Below are 27,830 nucleotides of genomic sequence, written 5' to 3'. Positions count from 1 at the left end.
TCTCATTGTATTATTTTTTTATAATTAATTTGCAGGTAAAGTATACCTTTATAAAGTTCCATTACCTTGTTACGCAGGTCTTTTGACATTTCATTGACTATTTATACACAGACACTAATTGCAATTTAGAAAGCCACAGGTGTGGGAAATTCATCTTTAATTGCCATTTTCACCCTGTGTGTCACCTCATGTGTCTGTAACATGGCCAAACATTCAAGAGTATGTAAACTTTTGATCAGGGCCATTTGGGTGATTTCTGTTATCATTATGATTTACAAAAGAGACCGACAACGATGTGATAATAAATGGCTTCATATGTTCACTATCATTATATAAAAGACATATTTTTTTGCATGATCATTCATATTTTCCAAATCAATGCCAAAATCTCACAATTTCTGCCAGGGTATGCAAACTTATGAGCACAACTGTAAATGACTGTCGTGCTTTGCCATTTCTACAATATTCAATACTACTACCAGTACTGCTGCTAATCTACAGTATTCTTTTTAAACTGCTGCTATGTACAGTGTTATGTATATGATCACATTATCCTCACTATATTTTAAGCTGTGTGTACATTTTCTTCTTAATTCTCACGACGTAGCTTATTGCACTCTTATGTATCTGATATTTCAATTACTCTGTCAATTGCTGCTAGGTCACACTGTTATGTATATTACTGCCATACTTGCCATATCTAAATGTTCAATAATACTACCCAGATTGCAACTCTATCAAAATACTACCCAGATTGCTGCTAGTTTACAGTACTCTTTTATTTTTTTATTAAAATGTTTTGCTACAGTGTAATTTAGATATATTTTTGGTCAAATACTATTTTTCTTAACTTTAAATTAATTTAAGTAAGAAAATTAAGGCTAGTGACGGTTAGAAATTAGTTTTATTGTATTGAATGGTAGAAGTAAAGAAATGTCTAACGTATCCTTTGTTAGAACTTCTTACTGAAAGTCAGCCAACAACGACAGACTGTCAGGTTCCCACACATGCACTGTACCTGCACGATGTGCCACTGTTGAGGGCTGGGGGGGCACTGGATCAAACCATTGTGAGACAAAGGGCAGAGGGTCGCAATCTTTTGAAACTTAAAAATGTGCTATTAAGTGTCATCAGCACAAGTGCTTTCATTGCATCTTATTGATATTATTGAAATTACATTATGTTTACAGTGATATGTTGGGAAATCCAATCATAGTTTATTCCAGGATGGTGGGGTTGGGTCCCGTCCCCCCCCCCCCCCCCCTGGTTTTCTGCCTATGACTGGAAGCTAGTCTCTTCTCACTGACAACTTTTTTGTAGTACAGGAGGGTGGGCTGAGCGGGTATGGACTTTGCCACCTTGTAAAGTAAATACTTTTGAGCTACTCTCCTACACTGCAAAATAAATACATTGAGTTTCTCTGTTCTGCTCTAGTAGAAAGACTACTTTTTCAGATTTCTACACCATTGGTTTAAAGAAAATACAGTAACACTATTTAAAGTGAATATGTGTTACGCATTATACAGCATTATATATGTGCTCATAATACAATATAATACAGTAATAACGCAGTATAAGCATAGTTATAGACACTTAAAGACTCAAAGACCTGTGATCTTGTATAAAAATTCTCATGCATTATATGTTTTATTATAATGTACAGAAGCATTGTGCTTTACAATTTCTGGGATATCTTTTCGCAAAGATCATTAAGCATTATAGTTATCATCAATGTGGTTAATCTAAAAGATGGGGTCATTAAGCAGCTAATCATTATTAGTGCATCATAATCTTTTCACGGTGTGTTATAGGTTCTTTCTATTCTGGTTAGAGCAGGTTTGCTCTGTTCTGTGAAAGGAGTAGTACACATCATTGTACGAGATCTTCAGTTTCTTGGGAATTTCTCGCATGCAATAGCCTTCATTTCTCAGAACAAGAATATACTTCTTTTTTTTTCTGTCCAATTTGTGCCTGTAATCAAACGATTGCGTATACCAGAGGTAGGGGACTCGAGTCACATGACTTGACTCGAGTCACAATTTTCAGGACTTGTGACTTGCTTGATTAAAGTATGAAAATGACTTGACTTGACTTTGACTTGAGAACAAGTTACTTGAGACTTGAATTGAAGTGGAAGACTCGACAATGACTTGAACTTATAATAAACAAACAGCAATAAAATTATGTTATATGCTGTGACATCAGCACCACTAATCAGCGTATGTGCCTTTAACGCTGCACAATTCAAACCGCGCCAAACTTGGCAGACAGTAACGTTAGTCGAGCTCCACAAATAGTATCGTTTGGATACAAGGACTTTGAACTGGACCGTGTGAATAAAAAAGATTTGCCAGATGCAAAATATGCAACAACGTCAAATTTCATTCGTTATTTTAAGAACCACAAGGAAAGGTAAGAAAGTAATCTCTTTATATTCAGTTTCACTAAGATCTATAACGATTAAGTTACTTATTGAATGAATTAATCTTTTGTTTTTCATAATTTGGCCTTGGTTGCATATTATGTTTGGTTTTTTTTCTTGTTAGAAATGTGACCATTATCATTACTGAATACGTCTGGTAAATAGATGTAAGGGAATTTGACTATAACAGTGGCATAGCCTGAATTTTAATGTTGATGGGCATCTTAAAATGAGCGGGCATGTATATTATTACACGTAGGCTATAATGTCTGTATTAAATGTGCGCATTTTCAAGTGTTTGTGGACTGCGTGTGGAAACTAAAAAGCATTGTGCTTACACCATAACAGTTAACTTTACTGCATGAAAGGCTAACATGGAGGCGCCGATGTGATTACTAGCACCTAAACATTTCGAAGTTTTTTTTTTTACTCATACAGACAAGAATAATTACAGCGTAATTACATATTAGGCAGTTTTTCGGTTACAATAATTAGTTTATAAGGTTGTCATTATTAGCCCTTATTACATGGATTGGCTGAATTCCAGTGCAGAATGCGTGTTATTTCTTGATAACAGACCGTTGCCATGAAAAACAGCGCGTTGCTATGGACGCAGCAGGATTCTAACCGGAGACGGAACGGACTATTTTCTTTAGAGGAAGCAATACAATCGTTTTTAAATCAATAAATTCCTTTTGAAATCAACATTTTGTGTCAAATTATTGAATTATTTGGTAGGTAGCCATGTAATAAGCGGGATAAGGTATAGCGAGGCGGTTGTTATAGCGAATACAACCCCTTCAGGCTGATTCAAGATCCCTCCGCTTCGTCCCCCCAAAAAATTGTACCGCGGAGGAGAAAAATATTTGATTTTGAAATCAAGCTTCGTACCGAGCGCACGTCAGAAACAGAGGACAGTGTATGTGTGTGTGTGCTCATCTCTTTAGTACTGTGACTCGACTTGACTTGCTTTGGGTGAACCCTTGACTTGACTTGCTTGATTTATCTGAACTGTGACTTGAGACTTGACTCGAGACATGATGGTTAAGACTTGAGACTTGCTTGGACTTGACCATGTGTGACTTGTCCCCATCTCTGTTATTTGGTAGGTAGCTATGTAATAAGCGGGATAAGGTATAGCGAGGCGGTTGTTATAGCAAATACAACCCCTTCAGGCTGATTCGAGATCCCTCCGCTTCGCCCCCCCAAAAAATTGAAACGCGGAGGAGAAAAATATTTGATTTTTATATTGAGTTTCCCACCGAGCGCACGTCAGAAACAGAGGACAGTGTGTGTGTGTGTGTTCATCTCTTTAGTACTGTGACTTGACTTGAAACTTATAAGGACTCGACTTGACTTGCTTAGGGTGAACCCTTGACTTGACTTGCTTGATTTATCTGAACTGTGACTTGAGACTTGACTCGAGACTTGATGGTTTAGACCTGAGACTTGCTTGGACTAAATATTAAATAATATTTGTGAGGTCAATCGTTAGTGTTGGATTGGTGCAATCACCGTTCCAATTCACCCCAAAGGTGTTCATTGTGGTTGAGGTCTGGGCTCTGTGCAGGCAACTCAAGTTCCTCCACACCAACCTTGTCAAACCATGTCTTTATTGACCCTGCTTTGTGCACTGGTGCACTGTCATGCTGGAACAGAAAAGGTGCTTCCCCAAACTGTTGCCACAAAGTTGGAAGCACCCAATTGTCTTTTTATCCTGTAGAATTAAGATGACCCTTCTCTGGAACTAAGGGGCGTTTCCCAAACCCTGAAACACAGCCCCAGACCATTATCCACCAAACTTTACAGTATATACTACAGTGAGGGGTTTTGCTGATTTGGTACATTTGCCCACTGACAAAGAAATTATCAGTCTATAATTTTAATGGTAAGTTTATTTGAACTTTGAGAGACAGCATAACAACAAAAGATCCAGAAAAAGTAATGTCAAAAATTTTAGAAATTGATTTGCATTTTAATGTGTGAAATAAGTATTCGACCACACTGCAAAACATGACTTAGTACTTGGTGGCAAAACCCTTGTTGGCAATCACAGAGGTCAGATGTTTCTTGTAGTTGGCCCCCAGGTTTGCACACATCTCAGGAGGGATTTTGTCCCACTCCTCTTTGCAGATCTTCTCCACGTTCTAGAGTCCAGTGGCAGCGTGCTTTACACTACTCCAGCTGACGCTTGGCATTGCGCATATTGATATGAGGCTTGGATACATGTGCTCGGCCATGGAAACGCATATAGTGAAGCTTCTCAAACTTTCTGGTGCTGATGTTGTTTCCGAAGGCAGTTTGGAAGTTTGTGGTGAGTGATCCTCAAACAGACTTGTGGCAATGTTTGAAGTCACTGAGCTCTTAAGTGCTGGATTTTATACACCTGTGAGGAATGGGTGTGGCTGAGACACTTGAACTCAATCATTAATAGGGGTGTCCGCATACATTTGGCCATATAGTGTACATTGATGTCTGTGGTATTCTGTGAAGCACTGTGGTAGCCCAAGGGGTTAATTTCCTGCCAACAATGTAGAAATCTGGTCAAAATCTATTGAATTATGATTGCTGAGAAATATATACAGAATGTAAATCATCATGTTGTTCCAATTGGAAAATCATTTGCAAAAACATGATCTTTCAGCACAGTAATGACATCAAAAACTCTGCAAAAACAATTAAGTCGTACTTCAGGCAGAAATCTGTGTATAGAACGCTGAGTATTAGAATGGTGCACCCTCAAAAAAAAAAAGCAGAAACCAAGCAATTTACCACAAGCAATTTAACCCAGAAGTCTGACGATACTAATTTATTCAGTTTTGTATTGTTCGGGAGGCCGCACAAAATACTGACTTGTTTTAAAAAGACTATTTTCTGTTAATTTTCTCTGTATTCAATGCGCCATATGTAAACTTTTTGCCATTTCAATATATGCCCATAATATATCTCCATTAAGTTTGATAACATTTATTCAACAGAAGTTATTTTGGTTGCATACAAAAGAACAACCTCAAATGAAAAATGTATTTCAGTCAAAAGAAAGCTATAACCCTCAGTATCTATGTTATAGTAAGCCTAAAATTAAACTGTTCGCGGTTATGTTGTGACTATTTTTGGTGGAAGTACGCATTTACTTTTACAAATACTTCGCTGGCTACAACCTTCAGTAGCTACGTTATAGTAAGCCTAAAATAAGTACACAAGTACGCATCTGTACCACTTGGGCAGTAGAATAGTAGGGATTTCCAAGTTTCTCTCTTCTTTTCACTTTGACGAAAAAGTCAGTTATGGTCACCTATATTAATAGTTATTGTATCAATGTCATTCACGGATGAAAGAAAAACGAACGCTTTTGCGCCATGAAATAGCTTTGGCTGTGTTAATTTCAAGTAGTAAGTTAGGTACTGGTAATAAATACGGGCTAATATGCTGTTAAAACGGCCTGTGGCAAAAGCCATACATTTCACAGATGCTGTTTGTGGTGGAGGTAAACTTCATAAGAAAGGAAATATTCAAACGTATAGCGCTATGGTGTAGCGGTTAAAGATACAGCCACTCACGTGGGAAACCGGGGTTCGAATTCAGTGAGGGTGGTAACCCATGTTTATCACATTTAATTGCGGGCCGGCTGAACTAGGCTTGCCTGGTTCCTTTTCTGGCTCTTTTTTACATACAGTTACTGCAGAGAGAGAAGGCTTTAATTCAATACTTTCAAAAAGATTTCACAGTACTGCATATAAAATTATATTGTATACAGACTAGCTAAAATGGGTAAAACTTGACAAATTATGCAGTGTATTATGATAAAAGACTTATACTCTCAAAACGTAGTAATATTGGAGCAATGTCTTCACCTTTCTTTAACATAGCAATATTAGCTACAGCCCCGGATCTTTTATGAATAGCCCTGTAACAATGCATTATGTAATAACACTGCATTATATAATACTTTGACAAAATGGAATACATTTTCACTTCATTATGTAAAAACACCCGCATTTTCTAATAATCTGCTGAATTTTGTAATAAACAGCTTGAACACAATATATAGTATATTTCCCCGCATTTTGTAATAAATTATTACATAATGCAGTGATTATTACAAAATGTGGGAGTTGGACTTCTTTTTAATTAAAATGTAATAATATAGTGCATTATGTAATAACCAACTAAAGTGGATGTCTTCATATGTTCAGTACATTTTTACAATTAAGCTCAATTTTACTTCCCAAATATTAAATATGGCCCCTTTGACCTCTGTGCCTGCAGTATAGTTCACTTAAATAGCCACATAAAAATAGCCAGGGTGAAGCAATCCATGCTGCGCATCTCTGGACCAGACTACCTGTGTACATAGTACGTTCAAGTAGTTTATTATCAAATGTGGCAACATAATTTGTTGATACAAGCCCCGGATCTCATATTATTTATAGTTTTTTACAAAAGAATTATAATAAAAAATTAAAAATACCCCCTGATCTATTAATCTGTAATTCCGTTCATGCATTAAAGCCCTGAAAAATAATATGATATCATTGATTAAAAACCGTAAATGTTTTGGGTCCTGTATGTGTTATTCAAGCAGCAGATCTACTTTGCAGTCTTTGGCTCATGTGCATTTTGTGTAAGCCCACTGTGAGAGAGCACAGCGGTTACAGGGCTTGTCATTGTTGGCATCTGATTCTGGCGGCTATTGATCTACGATAAAAAAAGTTATCACTAATCTGAAAATAATATAAGTGTAGCTAAAGCGTGAATGTCTGATTGACAATGTATAAATGTTGGCAGCTAGCATGTACATAAAAAATGCCCCAAACGTATTGTCATCCTAGAAACGCTTCTCCTGCAGACTAGAGGCATGTTGTAGATTCAGGTCCATGGAACCTGACACGTAGCTTGTGAACAGGTTGGCAGGCTATTGCTTGGCAGGCAGGGCTGACAAGCTTTTCTCAAAATGTGGTGATCGCATTACCCCCTCCCCCTTAAACAACCAATGTGCGATTTGCAATAACATCTCAGGGGCCCCGTGAAGTGAAGGGAAACTAAAAACAAATATTATCTCAGCTCCAATGGATTGCGAGACAGAGAATCAAATTTGAAGAGGCACAGCCGTTATTTTAAATCCGCTGTGTGGGAACATTTAGGGATTCAGTGTTCCGTGTTAATTTCATCTGCAAAAATAGTGATGAAAATATTTGTTAAATACCTTTTTTTATTTAACCTCGTGAACCTCACTGCTGCTATCCCGGTGTTTCAGTTGCACATGCTACCTTCAATCTGCCTTCATTGCACATTTCGAATTGCCAATTGTATCTATACATCCCACTTGTAATGTGCATTATACTTAATACTTTCTCTGACTCTGACACTGGTTTGCAAATTCTGATAGGACATTTTCTTACATTTCAAACTGATATATCCATCCATGTCAATTAAATTGCTTGAACAGTAATGCATGTGCAATATGCATTTTCCATTTTGGAAATTTCACGCTTCCATTCTGTGCACAATAGTGCACTTAAAATGTTCATAAATAGGCTTAATAGTGGGCCATATCATAATTGTAAGTGGAACATTAGCGATGATATGTTCAACTGGCGTTATTTGATATAGTGACTTGTTTAGACTAATATGGGTTAATTAGACAATATTTGTTAATGGACTAAAATGTGACTAAAACATAAAGGCATTTTGTTAACTGAAATGGCTCACTGTTTTCGTCAATTTGAAAATAAATGCACAAAATTCTTCAAATAATAGCATAGCATAGCATCATCTTCCGCTTATCCGGGGCCGGGTCGCGGGGGCAGCAGTCTAAGCAGGGATGCCCAGACTTCCCTCTCCCCAGACACTTCCTCCAGCTCTTCCGGGGGGACACCGAGGCGTTCCCAGGCCAGCCGGGAGACATAGTCCCTCCAGCGTGTCCTAGGTCTTCCCCGGGGTCTCCTCCCGGTGGGACGTGACCGGAACACCTTCCCAGGAAGGCGTTCCGGAGGCATCCGAAACAGATGCCCAAGCCACCTCAGCTGACCCCTCTCGATGTGGAGGAGCAGCGGCTCTACTCTGAGCTCCTCCCGGGTGACCGAGCTTCTCACCCTATCTCTAAGGGATCGCCCAGCCACCCTGCGGAGAAAGCTCATTTCGGCCGCCTGTATCCGGGATCTACAAATAATATGATTCTAAAACCAAAAAATAGAGGGTGACAAAATTAACACTGGTTCAGTACGTTGACAAGGGTAAGACTGTAAACAGAGTAGTCTGCAAGCATTACTTTGCCTCTGTCAGCTGAGTGGAAACAATTCTAACATGATATGTTATTCATACTGAAATCGAACCGGTACAGTAATCCACAAACCACTGTTGCATCCCAAATGAATACCACCCAGAATGTTACACTGTGTGCAATGCAAATGCTAAAATCACCCTCTGCATTTAATGGATTCCCTCCATTACCATGCCACACAATGGTATGTTTAGTACGGCTGCTAGGGTAAGTAGTACCTGTAGCTTTAAGTTAAGTAACATTTTGGAGTTTTGGTTCGGGATGATGGCCGGGGTTAAATGCCACCAACTGCTTGTGAGTGTGAATCAAATTTTTTGGTTTATTAAAATCGGAGCTTTTCCCTGTGTATTGAGCACGGTTCAACATAAATTTTTGTCTGATATACACTCACCTAAAGGATTATTAGGAACACCTGTTCAATTTCTCATTAATGCAATTATCTAATCAACCAATCACATGGCAGTTGCTTCAATGCATTTAAGGGTGTGGTCCTGGTCAAGACAATCTCCTGAACTCCAAACGGAATGTCAGAATGGGAAAAACATCCAGTATGCGGCAGTCCTGTGGGCGAAAATGCCTTGTTGATGCTAGAGGTCAGAGGAGAATGGGCCGACTGATTCAAGCTGATAGAAGAGCAACTTTGACTGAAATAACCACTCGTTTCAACCGAGGTATGCAGCATTTGTGAAGCCACAACACGCACAACGATCTCAAGCTACACAACAGGCCTGCTACGGTTATTCTTTTGACTATAAGGGTATTCATTTTGTTTATTCATTTGATGGCCATTTAGTCATTTGCCGGCATTAGATTTAGAATTCCAATTGGTTTAATTTGGTGAATTCAAGGTGATGGAGAACTGTGATTAGTTTACTTTGTTTAGTTGAATCAAATTGTATGTTTGTAAATATTTTACATTTGTTCTTTAAGTAAATATTTCATAACTATTTCCTGTGAAGATTCTCTTTATATTTAGGGTTTTACATATTTATACGAGGCGTATTGGAATTAACAATAATTCCTTTCCAGTATAATGATTTAGTTATACAAAAACAGGTATTAAAGTGAGTGTCCCTTTTAAGTAGTGTGTGAGAGAGGGACATAGAGTTAATATTTTACTTAAAGTTAGCTATACAGACATTGTGTGGTTATTATAAATTAAGTAAAGTACTAGGAGAAATAAAAGTGAACATATAGTGAGACGTTAGTAATTTACATTGGGGCATTAATTGAAAACGGAAAGAGAGATCTTTCGCCAGATAAGAATTCAGGGAGCGCACTTCAATAAAATAGCCAAGACACGCTAGGGGGGGGGCGCTACACTAGGTTACTGCTGGTAAATACATCTTCCAGTGGCCTAAGGTAGTCCTGTGGTCTATGCTGCTTCCAGTAGATATGCACTGCTGCAGCAAAGTTTGAAATTCATCCTACTGCTCTTTTTCAAGAACAAAACAATAATTATCACCTGTACTGTCAGGTGAAAAATCTACTTTTTTTTTCTATATAGTGGTTGCACTGCTGTGACCGCCCTAAACAAAATTAAGTTCCCAGAACATTAGGAGGTTGCATCATGGTTTCCTGCAAACCTTTAAAGTTTAGAACATACCTTGTTTGTTGGTAAGGGTTTTCCTGTCTGACTTCTCTAAAACTCTCTTCTCATTCTTTTTGTAGCCCCCTCCTCTGGTCCTGTTCCTCCACAGTTTGACAGACAATGAGGGAGACTGGAGCATCCTACCTCTGCTGCCTTAGTAAGAGCTAAGCCCTGTCTGTTCTCAAAGAGCAGCCATTAATCACATCACAAAGACTTCCATCTTGTAATTTCCATCCAAACAATATGTCTCCAACATTGTTTCTTAGAAACTGAAAATAACCATGTAGCAAAAAAAAGGTTATAATAAAGTTTATAATAAATAAACTACAAGGTCAATACACACTATACTACTTAGGCCTTCAAACTTATCAGTTTTTAGAGACATTCACAGTTTTGATGACAAAATAGGCCATCCACGAGATCCAAAGAGAAATAAAGAAATATTTTGGGGAAGGGGCAGAGCACAGAATGCATCCATAAACATACTGTATACAGAGATATTTCAGAGTTCAACAGCATGATATTATATTAACAACAGAGTGAGTGCATTGTCATCTTCACCTAGCATTTTATGAGTCATCAACCAGCCATCCAAATTAACTCACAGGTCAGCGGCATACATTTCTGTATCATGCAGCCCCAAACTCAAACATCACAGCCCAAAGTATTCCACCTGACCCTAATACTGTAATACTTTGTTTAGATTCACAAGCATTTCAGACATAGTAAGATGCATTTTATTTTTACTAAATCTTTGTAAATAACAGTGGTTATAAATCATCATGTCCTTTTGTAGTATAAAGTACGCCTAACCCAAGATATGGTACTTTGACAAAAGAGGAAACATTTATCCAGTAAGAATACATGCCTGATGATAGTATGAAAATACATTTTTTACAGTGTTTTGAAATTTAAAATGTAAAAAGGTAAATGCTGTGCTGTATGGTCCATCCTTCCCTGATTAGTATGTACTTTTAGTGTGTATACATTGTACTTTTAATTGTCATGGCACACTTTTTGCCAGATCGCATGAGCGGAGCCAGCCAAGATGAGCAAATGTCTCTTACTGACTAACTGACTAACTGACTGACTACCCCTTGTTAAATAGTGTTGTGGTTAGAGACGCAGACTACCAAACCAGAGGTCCCACATTCAAGCCTCATCACAGTCAAGATAAATTATACATATGGATTTATTCGGGATAGACAAAAATGTTGCTGGTTACAGCCTCAGTAGCTACGTTATAGTAAGCCTAAAATAAAACAGTTCACGGTTATATTGTGACTATTTCTGGTGGATATTTAAAGTATGCATCCATGCATGCTTTTTGGGGTAATATAGTCTAGATCATGATCCCTTGGCCAGTAAAAGAGTAGGCGTTTCCATGATTCTCTTTTCTTTTCACTTGACGAAAAAGTCAGGGGAGATCCAGGTTGGAATCCAGTGAGGGCAACTGGGCAACATCAATACTAATTTTGGGCTTTTTTCTAAATTCACAATTTAGAAAAATTCAAGCTGTGGATTGTAGTCCATCCTTCCATGCTTTAGAAGATGTATGTTTTGTAATATTACATCACTTTTTGTGGGAGCTATTGATGGCCTGAAAGTAGTCCACACATTACACTCAATCTGTAATTTTCATTATCATGGAATGCTTAATTTCATGTATATCGACAAAAAATCCATTAAAAAACAAACTTTCCCTCACTTACAGTGGGGAGAACAAGTATTGGATACACTGCCGATTTTGCAGGTTTTCCTACTTACAAAGCATGTAGAGGTCTGTAATTTTTATCATAGGTACACTTCAACTGTGAGAGATGGAATCTAAAACAAAAATCCAGAAAATCACATTGTATGATTTTTAAATAATTCATTTGCATTTTATTGCATTTTTGTTCCATCACTCACAGTTGAAGAGTACCTATGATAAAAATTACAGACTTCTACATGCTTTGTAAGTGGGAAAATCTGCAAAAACAGCAGTGTATCAAATACTTGTTCTCCCCACTGTACCTAGACTTGTGGTCTCCGATGACCATTCCTGTATATTTGTCCAGTATCAAACACATTTCTGATGCCAGTATTGGATTTGTTCATCCCTACTGTTAATGTTAGAGATCCATTGTTTTGGATTCAGAACTTATTACATACAGTTAGGTCCGGAAATATTTGGACACTGACACAATTTTCATAATTTTGGTTCTGTACGCCACCACAATGTATTTGAAATGATACAACCGAGAAGCAGAAGAAGTGCAAATTTTCAGGTTTAATTCAAGGGGTTGAATGAAAATATTTTATGAAATCTTTAGGAATTGCAACCATTTTCATAAACAGTCCCTTTATTTCAGGGGATCAAATGTAATTGGACAAATTAACACAATCATAAATAATGTAATTTTTTAATAAAAAGCAGGCAATGACTGCTTGAAGTTTGGAACAGATGGGCATCACTAAATGCTGGGTTTCCTCCTTGCTTTCTCGGGGGGGCTACATATTAAAGAGCTGTAATTCCTAAACCCTACTTGGATGTGAATACCCTCAAATTAAAGCTGAGAGACTGCACTTTAAGCATATTTATTATTTAACTATGACTTTAATATATAAAAGTCACAGACAAAATATCTAAACTTGTCATTGTCTAATTATTTCCTGACCTAACTGTAATTTTAAATTTAAAAAAATTCAACTGTGAGTTAAAAAGCTTATGGCATGTGCTTTTTAACTCTAATGGCATGTTTGACTTTGGGTCCTATAGAAGTCGCAAAGATAAGCCTTATGGACAATTTATTCCACTAGGAGTTGGCAAGAGTGGCAAAACAGTCAGCCATTAAGGCTAGCAAAAAGCAAAACTGGGCAGGAGGTGTCTGCTATAGGTGAGTGGAATAAGATCAGAGGTCAGGCTAGCCTTTTGCTACAATGAAGTAAATGCAAGCAACTGTGTAGGTATTTTCATAAATGTGTACACTGATTCTGTAAGCTGTATAAAGGCCTGTTGACTCCAAATCTGTTTCTGTCTTTTCAGCTTCTCCTTGTCATTTGGGAAGAACTCTTCCTGGTTAGTGTTTCTGGAAGAAGAGACTAAGGTGAAGGTGACCAAGCTGCTCCAGATCCTCAGGAAGTTTGACAGGAGAAAAGTAAGTGAGCCACAGAAATGTAATTACTATTTCACTATAGAGAATAACTACAATATTATATTTTTGACCCTCTCTCTTCTTCTCACACTTTCTTTTTAGTTTATTTGGACTGAAAGCTAAAAAGAAAATCCAGTACACATTGTGTTTAATGGTTTCATAGAAACATATTGGTACAACTGTATCTTGTTTTGCCTTTGTGTATTGTTTAAACCATGTTATGTTTATCCTATAAAATAGACAAAATGTCACTTCTCCTTAGACACTGACAGGGGGATTTCCTCACTAAGCAGCATCCTACTGTCTCAACAGCTGTATTGGAGTAGTTTAGTTCAGTTGTTGAAGTGGCCCATGCTGATTGGTACAAGCAACACCTCTTTTTTTTTTTTACATGAATTAGCATTGCTTATCTTCGTGAGAGAAATTTTGATCGATGACAAATCGTTTAATATGATCTCTGAATCCATTGATTCACAGAGGACAAAAAAAGATAACCTTAAACCTCAACAAGAGAAGAGATCTAGAGTAATCCACAACAGACTGTTAAAACCAACTAGAAGAGCTAGAACAGAACTATGCTAATATTACACAGAATACTTCTCTCAAGGAAAATACAGCAAAGGGAAAATCACAGTCGAAATGTAACTTGGGTAATTTGGGTGATTGAAAAAAACAAATATTTTACCTAGGTGCAAATCAAGACTGTTTGGCCTGGAGATGAAGCAGACAATATTTTTGTTTGTGTTTAGCTTTGTTGTTTTATATATGTGCATTTGTAGGAAGAAATTTCATGGGAAATCATGTATCAACAAGGCTGTGGACTTTCTTTGTGGATGAAGCGGATAGCATTTCAATTTGCGAACATAGCAGCTGCTAGACGCTGCGGGATATCATGCCAAGTTGTGGATCAGATAGCACCAATGATAAGTAGAAATATAGCTGCAAGCAGCAATTTCCTGTCCAATGGTGACCTCATGTAGTTTTTTACATACTGGTCTGGTTTATACCGCTCTTGAAGATCTTCATACATAGATACCAAATGTCAAACTACATCAGGATTGGTCATTTGCTGCCATATGAGTAGTGTTAAGTGTTTTTCAAAATAACTAAGATGGCTGAAAAGCCATGATGGCGTCAAAAGGGATGAGTGTGGTGACCTATCAAAAAGTCCAACTTCACAGGCTTGTGACACCATGAGGCTGATTTGCATGTCCACCAGAAGTGGTGTTTCTTGACGCTTTACTATATTAATTTGGGTACCTTTACACCATTTTAACTTTGCAAAAAGGACAGTTTCTTGCCAGAAGAATAATATTAGTGAACTGGCATACTGTTGAAACCGTAATGACACACATTGTCAGTTGACTTTGATTGTGGAATAGCTTAGATTATTACAACAAAACATTCTCAGCATCAGTGTAATAAAAGTAGATAGTTGATGAATGTCACAATCACAGAACATATTGTATATTGAAAAGCTTACAAAAGCTACACATTGAAAATGGAAATTATTATTTGAAAGGTTAAGATAAAAAGAATATTAAAACTAGCTGGGCTAGATAATGTAGGTAATAAATTAGAGAAGTTACTTCTACATTAATAACAATCATAACCATTACCAGAATTAAGTAGTTGTGTCAAATTATTTTTATTGCTAATTTAGCATGTTTCTAATAGAGGAATCAATTTCCATTTTTGTTTTACTCTACTTTGAAGATCGTAAATTTAAATAATGTGTTTACAGACAAATCAAATGCATTAATATAAAAAATATGTAAAGTATACATCTTAGTCATTTAGCAGATGCTCTTATCCAGGTACATTTTCCTGGAGTAAATTAGGGTAGAGTGTCTTGCCCTAGGACACAACAACATTTGTCTCAATTGGGAATCAAACACATTTTTACAATTACACATTTCACTCCAACTATAGAGCTACTTGAACACACGCACAGACACGCACAAAACACTCAGCATAAATCCAGGTTGGCGTGGCATCTATAAAACAAATAATATTGTTAGCCAATTTGAAATCCATTTTATGGAAACCTTTATTTTAGCCATGGAAATCTAACAGGACAATAAAGGTTATATACTGGGGGCCAAAAGTTTGGAATAATTTACAAATGTTGTTGTTTTGAAAGGAAATGTTTACTCTTATTCACCAACGTGGTATTCAACCGATCAAAGTATAGTCGGGACATCAACAATGTAAAAACATTACTATTTAATTTACTATTTTAATTAAATCTACTCAGGCCATATTTCCAACAACCATTACTCCAACACCTTATCCTTGAGTGATCATGCAAAATTGCTAATGTGGTACTAGAACATCACTTAATTATCTCAAAAACTTTTAAAAGCTATTTGGTTTGATAAATAAAGCTTTATATGGTCTTTGTGTCAAATTTCAGAAATTGACACGTCACGTCCTCAACTTCATTTAATTCCCTTCTGCCATTTGTTACCTAATACCAACCTTAACACATGCCAGTGCATTACATACTGTGACAAGTCAATAACACAGACAATGTTAAGTTTAATTTAAATAAACCAAATAGGTTTCAGCTGGGTTTAATATAATGGAAAATTATTTTCTAGTACTAAACAAGCATGTTAGAATTATTTAAGGATGAGGTGTTGTAAAAACTTCCGAATTCACCTAGCAAATGTACACACTGAAAATGGAAAAGACTATTGCAAAGGTAGTAAAAATTATTTTAAAACTAGCCAAGCAACTTTGACATTTAAGTTAGTAAAATACATGGGTGGAAAATTTTTGTAAAGCTCCTGAATTCTCAAATTGTACACAATTAAATATCCTGCTGAGACATGGTGCACCAAGTCATGTAGACTGTATCACCATGACAGTGAAACATGTAGAACATCATTACAACATGACAAAATGTTTTAATATTAAACAATTTTATAGATAACTGATAGGCCCTCTGATAACTCTCCTTAGATGTCTTAATATTGGTCGTCAATCTCTTAAAACAGCTTTGTTAGCTGTCTATAGCGTAGCTCTCCAGCACAGCACTAATCAGCTAGCTAACGAACTTCATGTAGCTCAATTAGTATATTAGCTAGCTACAATAACCCATACAAAACAGCTGTAAGATATTTGGTTGTTGTCTACCATCAACCTTGTTTGAAACAGGAACTTGCTCACTATATCAATGAGAGAGCGGGCAATCTATGCTTTACCTGCTTGTAGACAACATTGTGAGAAATTAGGTTGCTAACTAGCTCAATCAAACTCACCCTACTATGCAATATTTTTGCTTCAGGAAAACTCACGCGCAAGCAGCTTCTGTTGCAAAGAAGTCTAGCTGCACGTGCCAGAAACGATTATGAAACAAAGAGGCGAGATGTAAGAGTTTGATACCCTCTGGCTCTGAGTATTTTTTTGTTGCCTTGGCCTGCCTGCCACTCTAAAATTACTGCCAGGTGCTGAAGCCAACGTCCTAATTTTTCCACCATATGAAGTGGAAAAGGGAGACAATAATGCAATTTCTAAATGTGGAGGGGATAAGTCCCTAACAAATTTGGCTTTCCAATAGCTTGTTTAACAGTTTCCATTTGCAGTGTACAGGCCACATTAGATCACTTGACAGGAAACAATTAGGCCTATAATATATATATATATATATATATATAAAAGTTTCCAACAACTATTTACCAAATTGGCTAATATCCACATTACAATACCTAGCTTCATTTAAAACCTACCCACAAATCCAACAGGCCTATTTACTTTTAATACACAGTGTTGTGTACTCATGGGAAGCTCGTAATCTTCCGAAATACTACCACCTTGTAAAAGGGAGCAGGTGTGACCTAAAGAACAATTTAAGCTGTCGATGGGGTTGGATGTGACAAGGTCATTGAATATTTAATTGACAGGAAGTCACATGGCAAAAAACATTAACCGCTGCAAATGTCATACCAAGGGAAATTAGTTAGAAAAGATATCTGCAACATGTCTATGTGTACAATAATATATTATTTGTGTAACATTTAACAATCAATCAATCAATCAATCAAATTTATTTATAAAGCCCTTTTTACAACAGCAGTTGTCCCAAAGTGCTTTACAGAGACACCCGGCCTTAAACCCCAAGGAGCAAACAACAGTAGTGTTGAATTTCAGTGGCTAGGAAAAACTCCCTAAGAAGGTCGAATTTTAGGAAGAAACCTAGAGAGGACCCAGGCTCAGAGGGGTGACCAGTCCTCTTCTGGCTGTGCCGGTTGAGATATTAAGAGTCCAATTGGAATAATAAATACATTTCTCTGGGCTAAATCCAGAGTCTATTTGATTTTAGACAAGGTCAGAAGTATGACCAGGTGGACAAGGACAGGGACAGCAACGGGCCCCCCAAACCAGGTACTTCGCAGGTGTGGAACTCCTCCTAAAATTTTAAACTGGAGGAGACTGAGAAATGTTAGCAGTACATTCCTCATATCCCCCAGCACAATAATATAGCAGCGTAACACCTTGGAACTGAGACGGGGGGGTCCGGTGACACTGTGGCCCTACCCGGGGGAGGCCCCGGACAGTGCCCAACAGGCAGGAAATCAAACCACCCACATTGAAACTAACCTCACTGAACACACATACTCTAGACAATTATTATTATTTCTAAACAAAAACAAACGCTTTAGACAAACATAATACCTCGAATACCCTCAAATATTATAGTGTTTTTTTTTTTTTACAAGAACTGTGACAAATATGAAAATAAAGGTCTTCTTTACAAGGGGAAAATAAAATGATAAAATGTACTTATTTTGAATAATAATTTCAGTAGGGTTTACACAATTTACACAGGCATTTATCATCCATAGCCTAAACTTTAAGATGGTTTGCACTGGAATCTAGCTTATGGTAGCAGCAATTTCAACTGCCATGACCTACTTACTGTTCAAGGAGATTTACAAACACTTAACATTTGCTCTTCCTAAAATAAGAGTTCCTTCAAAATAATAGTTCAATGATGTTTAGTGCTATGTTAAAGGGCGTAAGTCTTGGATATTCCTGATTGGATATATAGCTTGACAAAGTGCCACACCCATGTAAAAGTAATAAGCTTATTATGCGCGCATCGTTTGAGATATCAAAATTCCCAAAAATGTAATTGAAGATACTGGTCCCAGGGTCCATCTCAGCGAAACAGTGTGCAAATCTGTTCAGCGGTTTCCAGGAGATGTCGTTAATGAGTTTTTTACAAAAGTTAAAATGGAGGCCATATTGTTTGAGATATCAACTTTTCTTATATAACTTTTAAAGACAATGGTCCAGTGCTCTTTTACACCCATTGTCAATCAAATCAGTTCAGCAGTTTTGGAGGAGATGTCGTTTAGGTGTGTTTCTAATAACGGCAAAATCGTTAGAAACATTGGTGATGCTTGTAGCACCCCCAAGATATATTGCTGTATGGGAATTTTTCTTTCCATTCCTGACAGACACATTTGCGAGTATGTTTTGTTTTGTAGCTGTTTGATGTTCCATTTGGGATTAATGGACTTCTAAAGTCATAGACCTGGCCAGCTCAATTTCATTCGCTGATTTCGGCCATAATATTTGAAATATCATCTGTCCTTATAGAATTTTTAAAGAAGATGGTTCAAAGATCCTTCACACCAAACGGCATGCAAATCCGTTCTGTGGTTTCTGAGGAAATGTCGTTAACAAGTTTTTTATTCACAAAAAAAACGTTTTACTGTTTGAGATATCAACTTTTCTTATATAACTTTTAAAGACAATAGTCCAGTGGTCCTTCACATCGATTGTCAACCAAATCTGTTCAGCGGTTTCAGAGGTGATGTTGTTAACGTGTTTTTCACCAAATTCAAAATGAAGGAAAATCCAAGGGATGAATTTGAAAGACCCCAGAGACTTTTTTGGTCAGCATGAGAAGGGGTATATCTGGAACTTGGTTGAATGTCTCTACGACATTTGGATCATGAGATCTGAGCTACACATTTTCCATTTTCGACTGAGTGCTACAGCACCACCATGAGGAGTATGGGTACCATGATGGCCTTCGGACCTTGGCTGTCTACAATCAGGTAAAGTTTGGTGCGTTTTGAACAAGAGGGGACCGAGATATGGAGCTCTAAAAATGGCCCTGGAGAATAATAATAATAATAATAATAAAACGTACAAACATAAGAGGGTTCCAGCAACTTTGTTGCTTGGCCTCCTAACAATAGGGTACCTGTACCTACGGTACTTGGTCCCCTAATAAAACCAACACAAACAATAGGATACCTGTACCTACAGTACTTGGTCCCCTAATTATAATAAAACGTACAAATATAAGAGGGTTCCAGCAACTTCGTTGCTTGGCCCCCTAATAATGATAAAACCATCAAAAACAATAGGGTGCCCGTACCTACTGTACCTGGTCCCCTAATATAAATGCAGATATACGATTTGAACCCTGTGGTAGGAAAATTGCTGAAAGAAGGACTTGGCTTCAAATTCAGGCTATTTGGAGAGAGGACATTGGAAAGAAAACTGTGGGACTGCCACATACATACATTTGTAGGAAACACTTTTTAACTGATATGTTTCATTAGCCTCGAAGCATTGCTACCATTGAAAACCTGGGTTAGCTAATTTTCATGTTTTAACTCTTTTGCATAGTTATGCCATTGTAAAGTACTTAGCTAGATGAGGTAGCTAACGGACTATAGGTAACTAGCTTCAGTGATTAAAACGTTATGGCGTTAGGCTGTAAGGTAGTTTGATAAGCTACTTAGCCAAATGAGAATTGCTTGTTGTTGCCTTCAAATATTTTTCATGTACAATTCTATTTCTTACAGGACAAAATGGTATTCTGACTACAAGAACATTACAAATGTTAAATATTTATGTGTTTGTAGTCCAACTGGACGCATCATATACCTGACAAAATGTTGGGGCTGAAGAGCATCTGATATTATCAAGGAGTCAGATTTCATATCCCCATTAATATCAACATCCTGGGAACCAGTTCTGTGAAACATGATTTAATTGGTCTTCACCCTCTCCACATTTCAAAAGGTACCAAGCCAAGAATATACTGAATAGTAGAAGGAAGATGAGAACAACTGGCATATTTACTGTTTCATTATAATTGAAGTACCAAAGTGTTTTTGTTTCATTCATCCATTTCTTGCAGGTCTTAGCTCCTCAGGGTTTCACAACAACTCTTCCTTAATTGGTGCCACTCTATGCACCACAGCATTCATTTGTGGAAGGAAACATCTCCCAGGGAGGAATGAAGAATCCAGAATCAAATCCGGTGTTCAGATTCATGTTGGTAAGTTTATTTCTTAAATAATGAAGGAATGATATACCAATGATTTACTCAGTAATTGTCTAGGATCTGTACATATTATGACTCACTTTAATACCAGTAACACTCAAAGACAAACAGTATCAACAATATGTAGACCAAATGACTCTTTCCACAATCTCAAAGTTGTAATGCCCTACAAATCTCATATGGTCACTAGATTTGTTTCATGAACAAAAACAAGACTGAAGAAATATGCATTTATATAGCAGGTGAATTTCATCTTGAAGGGGACGTTCCTTATCTTTGATGAGACACTTCCTGTTCAGCGTGTGAAGTCCCTGCAGGAAGTAGCAAAATGTATGCAATTTTATGTGTGTGGGTGCTGCTTTGCTGAATGTCAGGGAGTTTGATGCTCAACATGAACAGGTTTGGGGATGAATAGTGTCTAGCGATTCTAGTGCTCAGCTGAAGTAAAACCTAAACTGACTTCTCCAAGCACAAGCAGGACTTCACTGACTTATTGTCAAATAAGTTGTTATTGTTAGCTCATTAGACATATTCAATTGTCTTTTTTTGTTGTTTCAGAGCAATTGTAATTGTTTTTATCATTGACTTTAATGCATGTACCAGCACTACCTTATTGTTCTGCCATCTAGCCTGAACTGTCTGTGGTCTCAGCTTCAATCTACTGAGATAGCAAGATATTATTTGTTATTTAATGAAAATTCTTTGGATTAAAATTTTATTAAAATATTCCTTTTGAAAAACCCTGCGTGTTGCCGTAATGCCCTCCAAAAAAATATATTTCCTTTTCAGAAGCCCGGTGGGAGATAATGTGTGTCCTAAAATATCCTGAACTGAGAATTTGTTTTCATTTTTCTTGGCTTGATATTGTTTTAATCACATCCTTCATGGTCTTTGCCGGACCGTGTCAGCGGAGCCGGCAAAGAAGAGCGAATGTGTCTTAGTGAGACAGTGACTAACTAACTACTCCTAAATAGCGTAGTGGTTAGAGAAGCAGACTGCTATGCAGGGGACCGGTGTGCAAGCCTCGCCACAGTCAAAACAAATTGTGCATTAGGATTTGTTCAGGCTAGATAAAAACTCTGTGGCTAAAACCTTCAGTTGCTATGTTATAGTAAGCCTAAAATAAAACTGTTTACGGTTATATCGTGGCTATTTCTTGTGGATTTTCAAAGTATGCATCTGTGCATGCTTTTTGGGGTAATATAGATCACAACCCCTTGCACAGTAAAAGGTACACGATTCTCTCGTCTATGCACTTGACGAAAAAGCCAGTTATCGTCACCTATATTGATAGTTATTGTATCATTGTCATTCACGAAAGAAAGAATAATGAAAATTGTTTTCCCATGAAATAGCTGTGGCAGTGTAAAGTTTATCTTCAGTCTTGCTAGCGATTGCTCAATTCTTATGACTATTCCAAGTGGTAAGTTAGTACATACTAGTAAGCCCATTACTGGCTAATAAACTGTTAAAACGGCCAGTGTCAAAAGCCATACAGTTCATAGATGCTATCTGTGGTGGAGGTAAACTGATGTTGGCGTGATGTTAATGCGTGACAAACTGATCTAATGTCATGTAGCTGTAGCGACACTCGGCACAGGTATAGCTTAGTGGCATAGTGGTTAAAACTAGGACCGCCAAATGCCTACAGGAAATGGCGTTTGAGTTTGTAATTGAAATAAAACTACCATTTCCATGACTCTTCCTAAATAGGAGTATATTACATTGTTCCCTTATCAGAATTCTAAACTCACAAATGGAAAACCTTTTAGTGATTTACCTGGTTTTTTACCCTGTTTTCCTACTTATTCAGCCAATAGACCATGCACTTAGTGTTGGGTCCCAGGCACTAATCACCCCTCTCTGAATGCATGACGTCAATGGGAGAATGTGCGATACTCCCAAATGAATGGTAGTCTTGGTTGAATATGAATGAACTTACAAATGGAATACAAGATTTCCATGACCATTCAGCAATTTAAGTAAGCTATTAATAATTCAAACGATATGCAGTGGATATAAAAAGTCTACACAACTGAAATCTTCCAGGGGGAAAATAAAAACCTTACAATAACCTGATTGCATAAGTGTGCACACCCTCTTATACCTGGGGATGTGGCTGTGTTCAGAATTAACCAATTCACATTCAAAGTCATTACACACCTGCCATCATTTAAAGTGACTCTGATTAATCACAAATAAAGTTCAGCTGTTCTAGTAGGATTTTCCTGAAATGTTCTTAGTTGCATCTCAGAGAAAAATCCATGGTCCGCAGAGAGCTTCCAAAGCATCAGAAGGATCTCATTGTTGAAAGATATCAGTTAGGAGAAGGTTACAAAATAATTTCCAAAGCATTAGATATACCATGGGACACAATGAAGACATTGAGGAAATATGGCTCAACAGAGACATTACCAAGAACTGGATGTCCCTACAAAATGTATGAAAAGACGAGAAGAAAACTGGTCAGGGAAGCTTCCAAGATGCCTTCAGCAACATTAAAGGAACTGCAGGAATTTCTGGCAAGCACTGGCTCTGTGCTACATGTGACATGTTATTCTTCATATGAATGGGCTATGTAGGGTGGCAAGACGGAAGCCTTTTCTTACAAAGAAAAACATCCAAACCCGGCTGAAGTTTGCAAAAACAAACATCAAGTCCCTGTGGGAAAATGTGTTATGGTCGGATGAAACCAAGGTTGAACTTTTTGGACATAATTCCAAAAGGTATGTTTGGCGCAAAAACAACACTGCACATCACCCAAAGAATGCCATACCCACAGTGAAGCATGGTTGTGGCAGCATCATGCTTGGGGGCTGTTTTTCTTCAACTGGAACCAGGGCCTTAGTCAGGGTGGAGGGAATAATGAACAGTTCCAAATACCAGGCAATTTTGGCACAAAACCTTCAGGCGTCCGTAAGAAAGATGAAGAGGAAGTTCACCTTTCAGCACGACAACAACCCAAAGCATACATCCAAATCCACAAAAGCATGGCTTCACCAGAAGAAGATTAACGTTTTGGAATGGCCCAGCCAGAGCCCAGACCTGAATCCAATTGAAAATCTGTGGTGTGATCTGACGAGGGCTGTGCATAGTAGATGTCCTCCCAATCTGACAGATTTGGTGCGCTTTTGCAAAGAAGAGTGGGCAAATATTGCCATGTCAAGATGTGCCATGCTAATGGACTCCTACCCAAAAAGGCTGAGTGCTGTAATAAAATCAAAAGGTGCTTCCACAAAGTATTAGTTTAAGGGTGTGCGCACACATGCAACCAGGTTATTGTGAGTTTTTTATTTTTCCCCCTCAAATATTTCAGTTTGTTTTTCAATTGAATTGTTCACATTAAACGTTGAAAAAGTTCTGACATGAGTTATCGTTGTCTGATTCTTTTACATCACAAGAACCTGGGATTTTAACAGGGGTGTGTAGACTTTTTATATCCACTGTAGGCTACTTGACATTTCAACATATGTATCGCATGTTGCCGTTGTTCATTAGGAAAGGCTAGAAATTGGCTAGAAGTATTATTATCATTATTACTACAAGTAGTAGCAGCTTCTTGTGTAGGCTAATGCATCAAATCTAAATCTAAAATGTAAGTCTAAATATTATCGCTAACTACCAATTCAAAAGCTATTACATGTTACTATTTATCTTAGGAGAGAATTACAAATAAAATTGCAGTTAACAATCTAGTCTGTAAAAAAGAACAGACAAGAACAGCATTGGAACGGACATTTAACATAAAATAACATTAGATTGACTGACGAGATTAACTATATTGCCTTATATTTTTCGATGATAGCTTTTATTTTGAAAAAGAAAATCTGAGTTAGAGCTGCTAGCATGATATCCTGCTGCTAGAAGAACGGTAATGAAGCCTCGAATGGCCATCAATAGTCAAGGGTGATGTGATGAGGAACAGGTGTGCGTAACAGTGGAGAGTCCGGGGTGTTCCGTGAATGCAGTGCTTCTGTAGCAACCGGTGGTGGCTAAGAGGCCGGCGACAGGGAACAATGTAGTCGAGCTTCCCCGGAGGAAGGTGATCACAGAGGGCGCCATGACATTGTAGGCTATTGTAAATCATGCTTTGATCATCCTTTTACTCTGCTAATCAAATGTACAAATAAAATTCATTGAACAATACACTGCAATGTTTTTACTTGGAGAGGCAGCAAATCCTTGGATCTATCAATTTTATTTCTTCAAATAGGCTGTAGCCTACAGGTCCATCTCCAAAAATCCATTTTTCCCATAATTCAAATATAAAAGTGACACCTTCATACATTCTAGATTATTTACACAAAGTTAAATATTTCAAGCCTTTCTTCTTTCAATCTTGATGATTAGGGCTTACAGTAAATGGAAATCAAAATCCCAGAATCTCTAAATATAAGAATAAATAAATTACTTTTAAGATATATCTACATGCAAGACTGACTGTTGGACCAAAAATTTAGTTTGAGGACACAAACAAAGGGTGGGAGTTAGTTACTGTTAGTCATTAAGATGTGGGGCCACAAACAAGTATTAAATACCTTCTCTACAGTTGCATCTGTTTTTCTAAATATAATATTTTTTGGTGCAATTGTAACTGTATTATTATTTTTTGCTTGATTGCCCTTATTGTTTAACCTCTGTTTCTAATAAAGTTTTTTTCCTGAAAAGACCATACATTTGCTCCGTGCTCAAAACTACACTGAACAAATTTATAAACGCATCATAAGTTCAGCTCATGATAAATGGGGGCAAAAACAAAAGTGTTGCATTTATAATTTTGTTCAACTGTATAATTGAAATTATTTTTGTACTTTCTTTGTCTTACTTAACCCTTTGATGCATATGATCACACAGGTGTGATCAGGCTAGAGTTGTCCCTGAAGCGTACAATCACACTGGTGTGATTAGAAAGTGTTGTTTAGAACTCATCATTAGAACGCCCAGGTACGGTAAGTGACGTAACAATGGCTGGTCAGACCGCACTGTTATTTACTCACATGTAGCTCAAACAGTGTTTATAACTTTATTTCCTGATTGTAATTGTTTCAAGACCACACTATGATATTAACCAGGTTGCAAGCATTCAAATCAGGACAAGAAGGGTTACTTACGTACCAACAGGCAGCCAACACTAGCAATTTTTCTACAATAAACATAACACACAAAAACAAATGATATTAGCGACTACTTTAGAGCACCTTACCATTTCCTGGATGAGCTGACAACCGGTCAAAATCATTGTGTAGAAACTTTCTAGAAGTTACGTTACCCGTTGTGGGCGCCGCTATGCTTTTTTATCAACCAAAGATAAAGAAAGGTGACCTGATGATTTACATTTGCCAGTTTCGGAAAGATTTGCCATCCTGGGACAACTATGATTTTCATGACAATCAGTACCTCCAAATCCGAGGCCATGGTCCTCAGTCGGAAAAGGGTGGCTTGCCACTTCAGGTTGGTGGAGAGTTCTTGCCTCAAGTGGAGGAGTTTAAGTATCTAGGGGTCTTGTTCTCAAGTGAGGGAAGGATAGAACGGGAGATTGACAGACGGATCGGTGCAGCTTCTGCAGTAATGTGGTCGATGTATCGGTCTGTCGTGGTGAAGAAAGAGCTGAGCCGTAAGGCGAAGCTCTCGATTTACCGGTCAATCTATGTTCCTACTCTCACCTATGGTCATGAGCTTTGGGTCATGACCGAAAGGACAAGATCCCGGATACAGGCGGCCGAAATGAGCTTTCTCCACAGGGTGGCTGGGCGATCCCTTACAGATAGGGTGAGAAGCTTAGTCATCAGGGAGGAGCTCAGAGTAGAGCCGCTGCTTCGCCACATCGAGAGGTGTCAGCTGAGGTGGCTTGGGCATCTGTTCCGGATGCCTCCTGAACGCCTTCCCGGGAAGGTGTTCCAGGCCCGTCCGACCGGGAGGAGACCCCGGGAAGACCTAGGACACGCTGGAGGGACTATGTCTCCCGGCTGGCCTGGGAACGAGAGCTGGAGGAAGTGTCTAGGGAGAGTGAAGTCTGGGCATCTCTGCTTAGACTGCTGCCCCCGCGACCCGGCCCCAGATAAGCGGAAGAAGATGGATGGATGGACAACTATGATTTGTCCCAATATATCACTGTAAAAATACCTATAATTTCAATAATATTAATAACATGCAATGAAAGCACTTGGATATAGACACTTAATAGCACATTTTTTAATTTAAAATGATTGCAACCTACCGCCCTTTGCCTCACAATAGTTTGATCCAGTGGTCAGCAGTGACACATCATGCAGATATAACTACAGTTCGTGTGTGGAAATCTGAGGGAGTCTGTTCTTGGTGGCTGACTTTCAGTAACTAGTTCAAACAAAGGATATGTTAGAATTTTTTTTTACTTCTACAGATCAATACAATAAGACATATTTAGAACCGTCACCTATCTTCATTTTGGCTGCACTGACCGAATCCGCAAACTAAAACAGTATTACAGCACTACATTTGTTTAGAAAAAAGCTCAACGTAATCTTAAAAAAATCTACTTTTTCACTGATCGCATTTGTCCATTACTAAATGGAAGAATCGGAATTCATACTTTGTCAGACTTTTGAGAGCTTCTGAATAATTACGTAAAATAAATGATTTACACACCACCTATTGCCTGATAGCGTATGTTTTATTGATACACCAAGTGAATCGTGTCAGTATCTTTTGCTCCGCAATCTTTAGAAAAGGAAAGCATTTTTAAGATTGGTCAATAATTATTCAATATAAATGTTTTACAGTTACTACCGGTAGAGGTCTGCTAATATAATTGAAATAAAAAATTTGATGCATAACTAGTATGCAGCGTGGTGTTTTTGGGAAGCTGCGGATTAAATGTATTGTGATCTCGTAATCAAATTCTGGAACTCTGAGTGAGTACTGAATTCATGCGCAAAAAAACTCACGCTGGGAGGCCGTTAAGGCATATTTGAAACTCATGCTTGAAATGGTTAAAGCACTGGGTTTTATCCTGTAAGAGAGTTGTAAATGTAGGGTATATTATGTCAGAACTGTGATTTATGACCCTGGTAGGCGGGTCTTCCAGATTGATGTGACAG

At 37.8% G+C, this 27,830-nt stretch overlaps 1 protein-coding gene across 3 annotated transcripts in view; it reads left to right on the top strand.

Moving 5' to 3' along the window:
* Positions 1 to 27,830, top strand: part of b3glcta (beta 3-glucosyltransferase a) — a 221,632-nt gene that overhangs the window by 114,482 nt on the left and 79,320 nt on the right. For 2 of the 3 annotated variants that reach the window (XM_010901831.4, XM_010901829.4), the window contains exons 5-6: positions 10,377 to 10,453; positions 13,325 to 13,436. The exons of the other annotated variant lie outside the window; for it this stretch is intronic. In XM_010901831.4, the coding sequence (XP_010900133.1) occupies positions 10,377 to 10,453; positions 13,325 to 13,436 (189 nt within the window). The remainder of the gene's footprint in view (positions 1 to 10,376; positions 10,454 to 13,324; positions 13,437 to 27,830) is intronic. 3 annotated transcript variants of the gene reach the window in all.

This window comes from Esox lucius, chromosome 1 (genome assembly GCF_011004845.1).
Source record: "Esox lucius isolate fEsoLuc1 chromosome 1, fEsoLuc1.pri, whole genome shotgun sequence".
NCBI lineage: Eukaryota > Metazoa > Chordata > Actinopteri > Esociformes > Esocidae > Esox > Esox lucius.
This window is presented reverse-complemented; position numbering and strand designations above follow the sequence as displayed.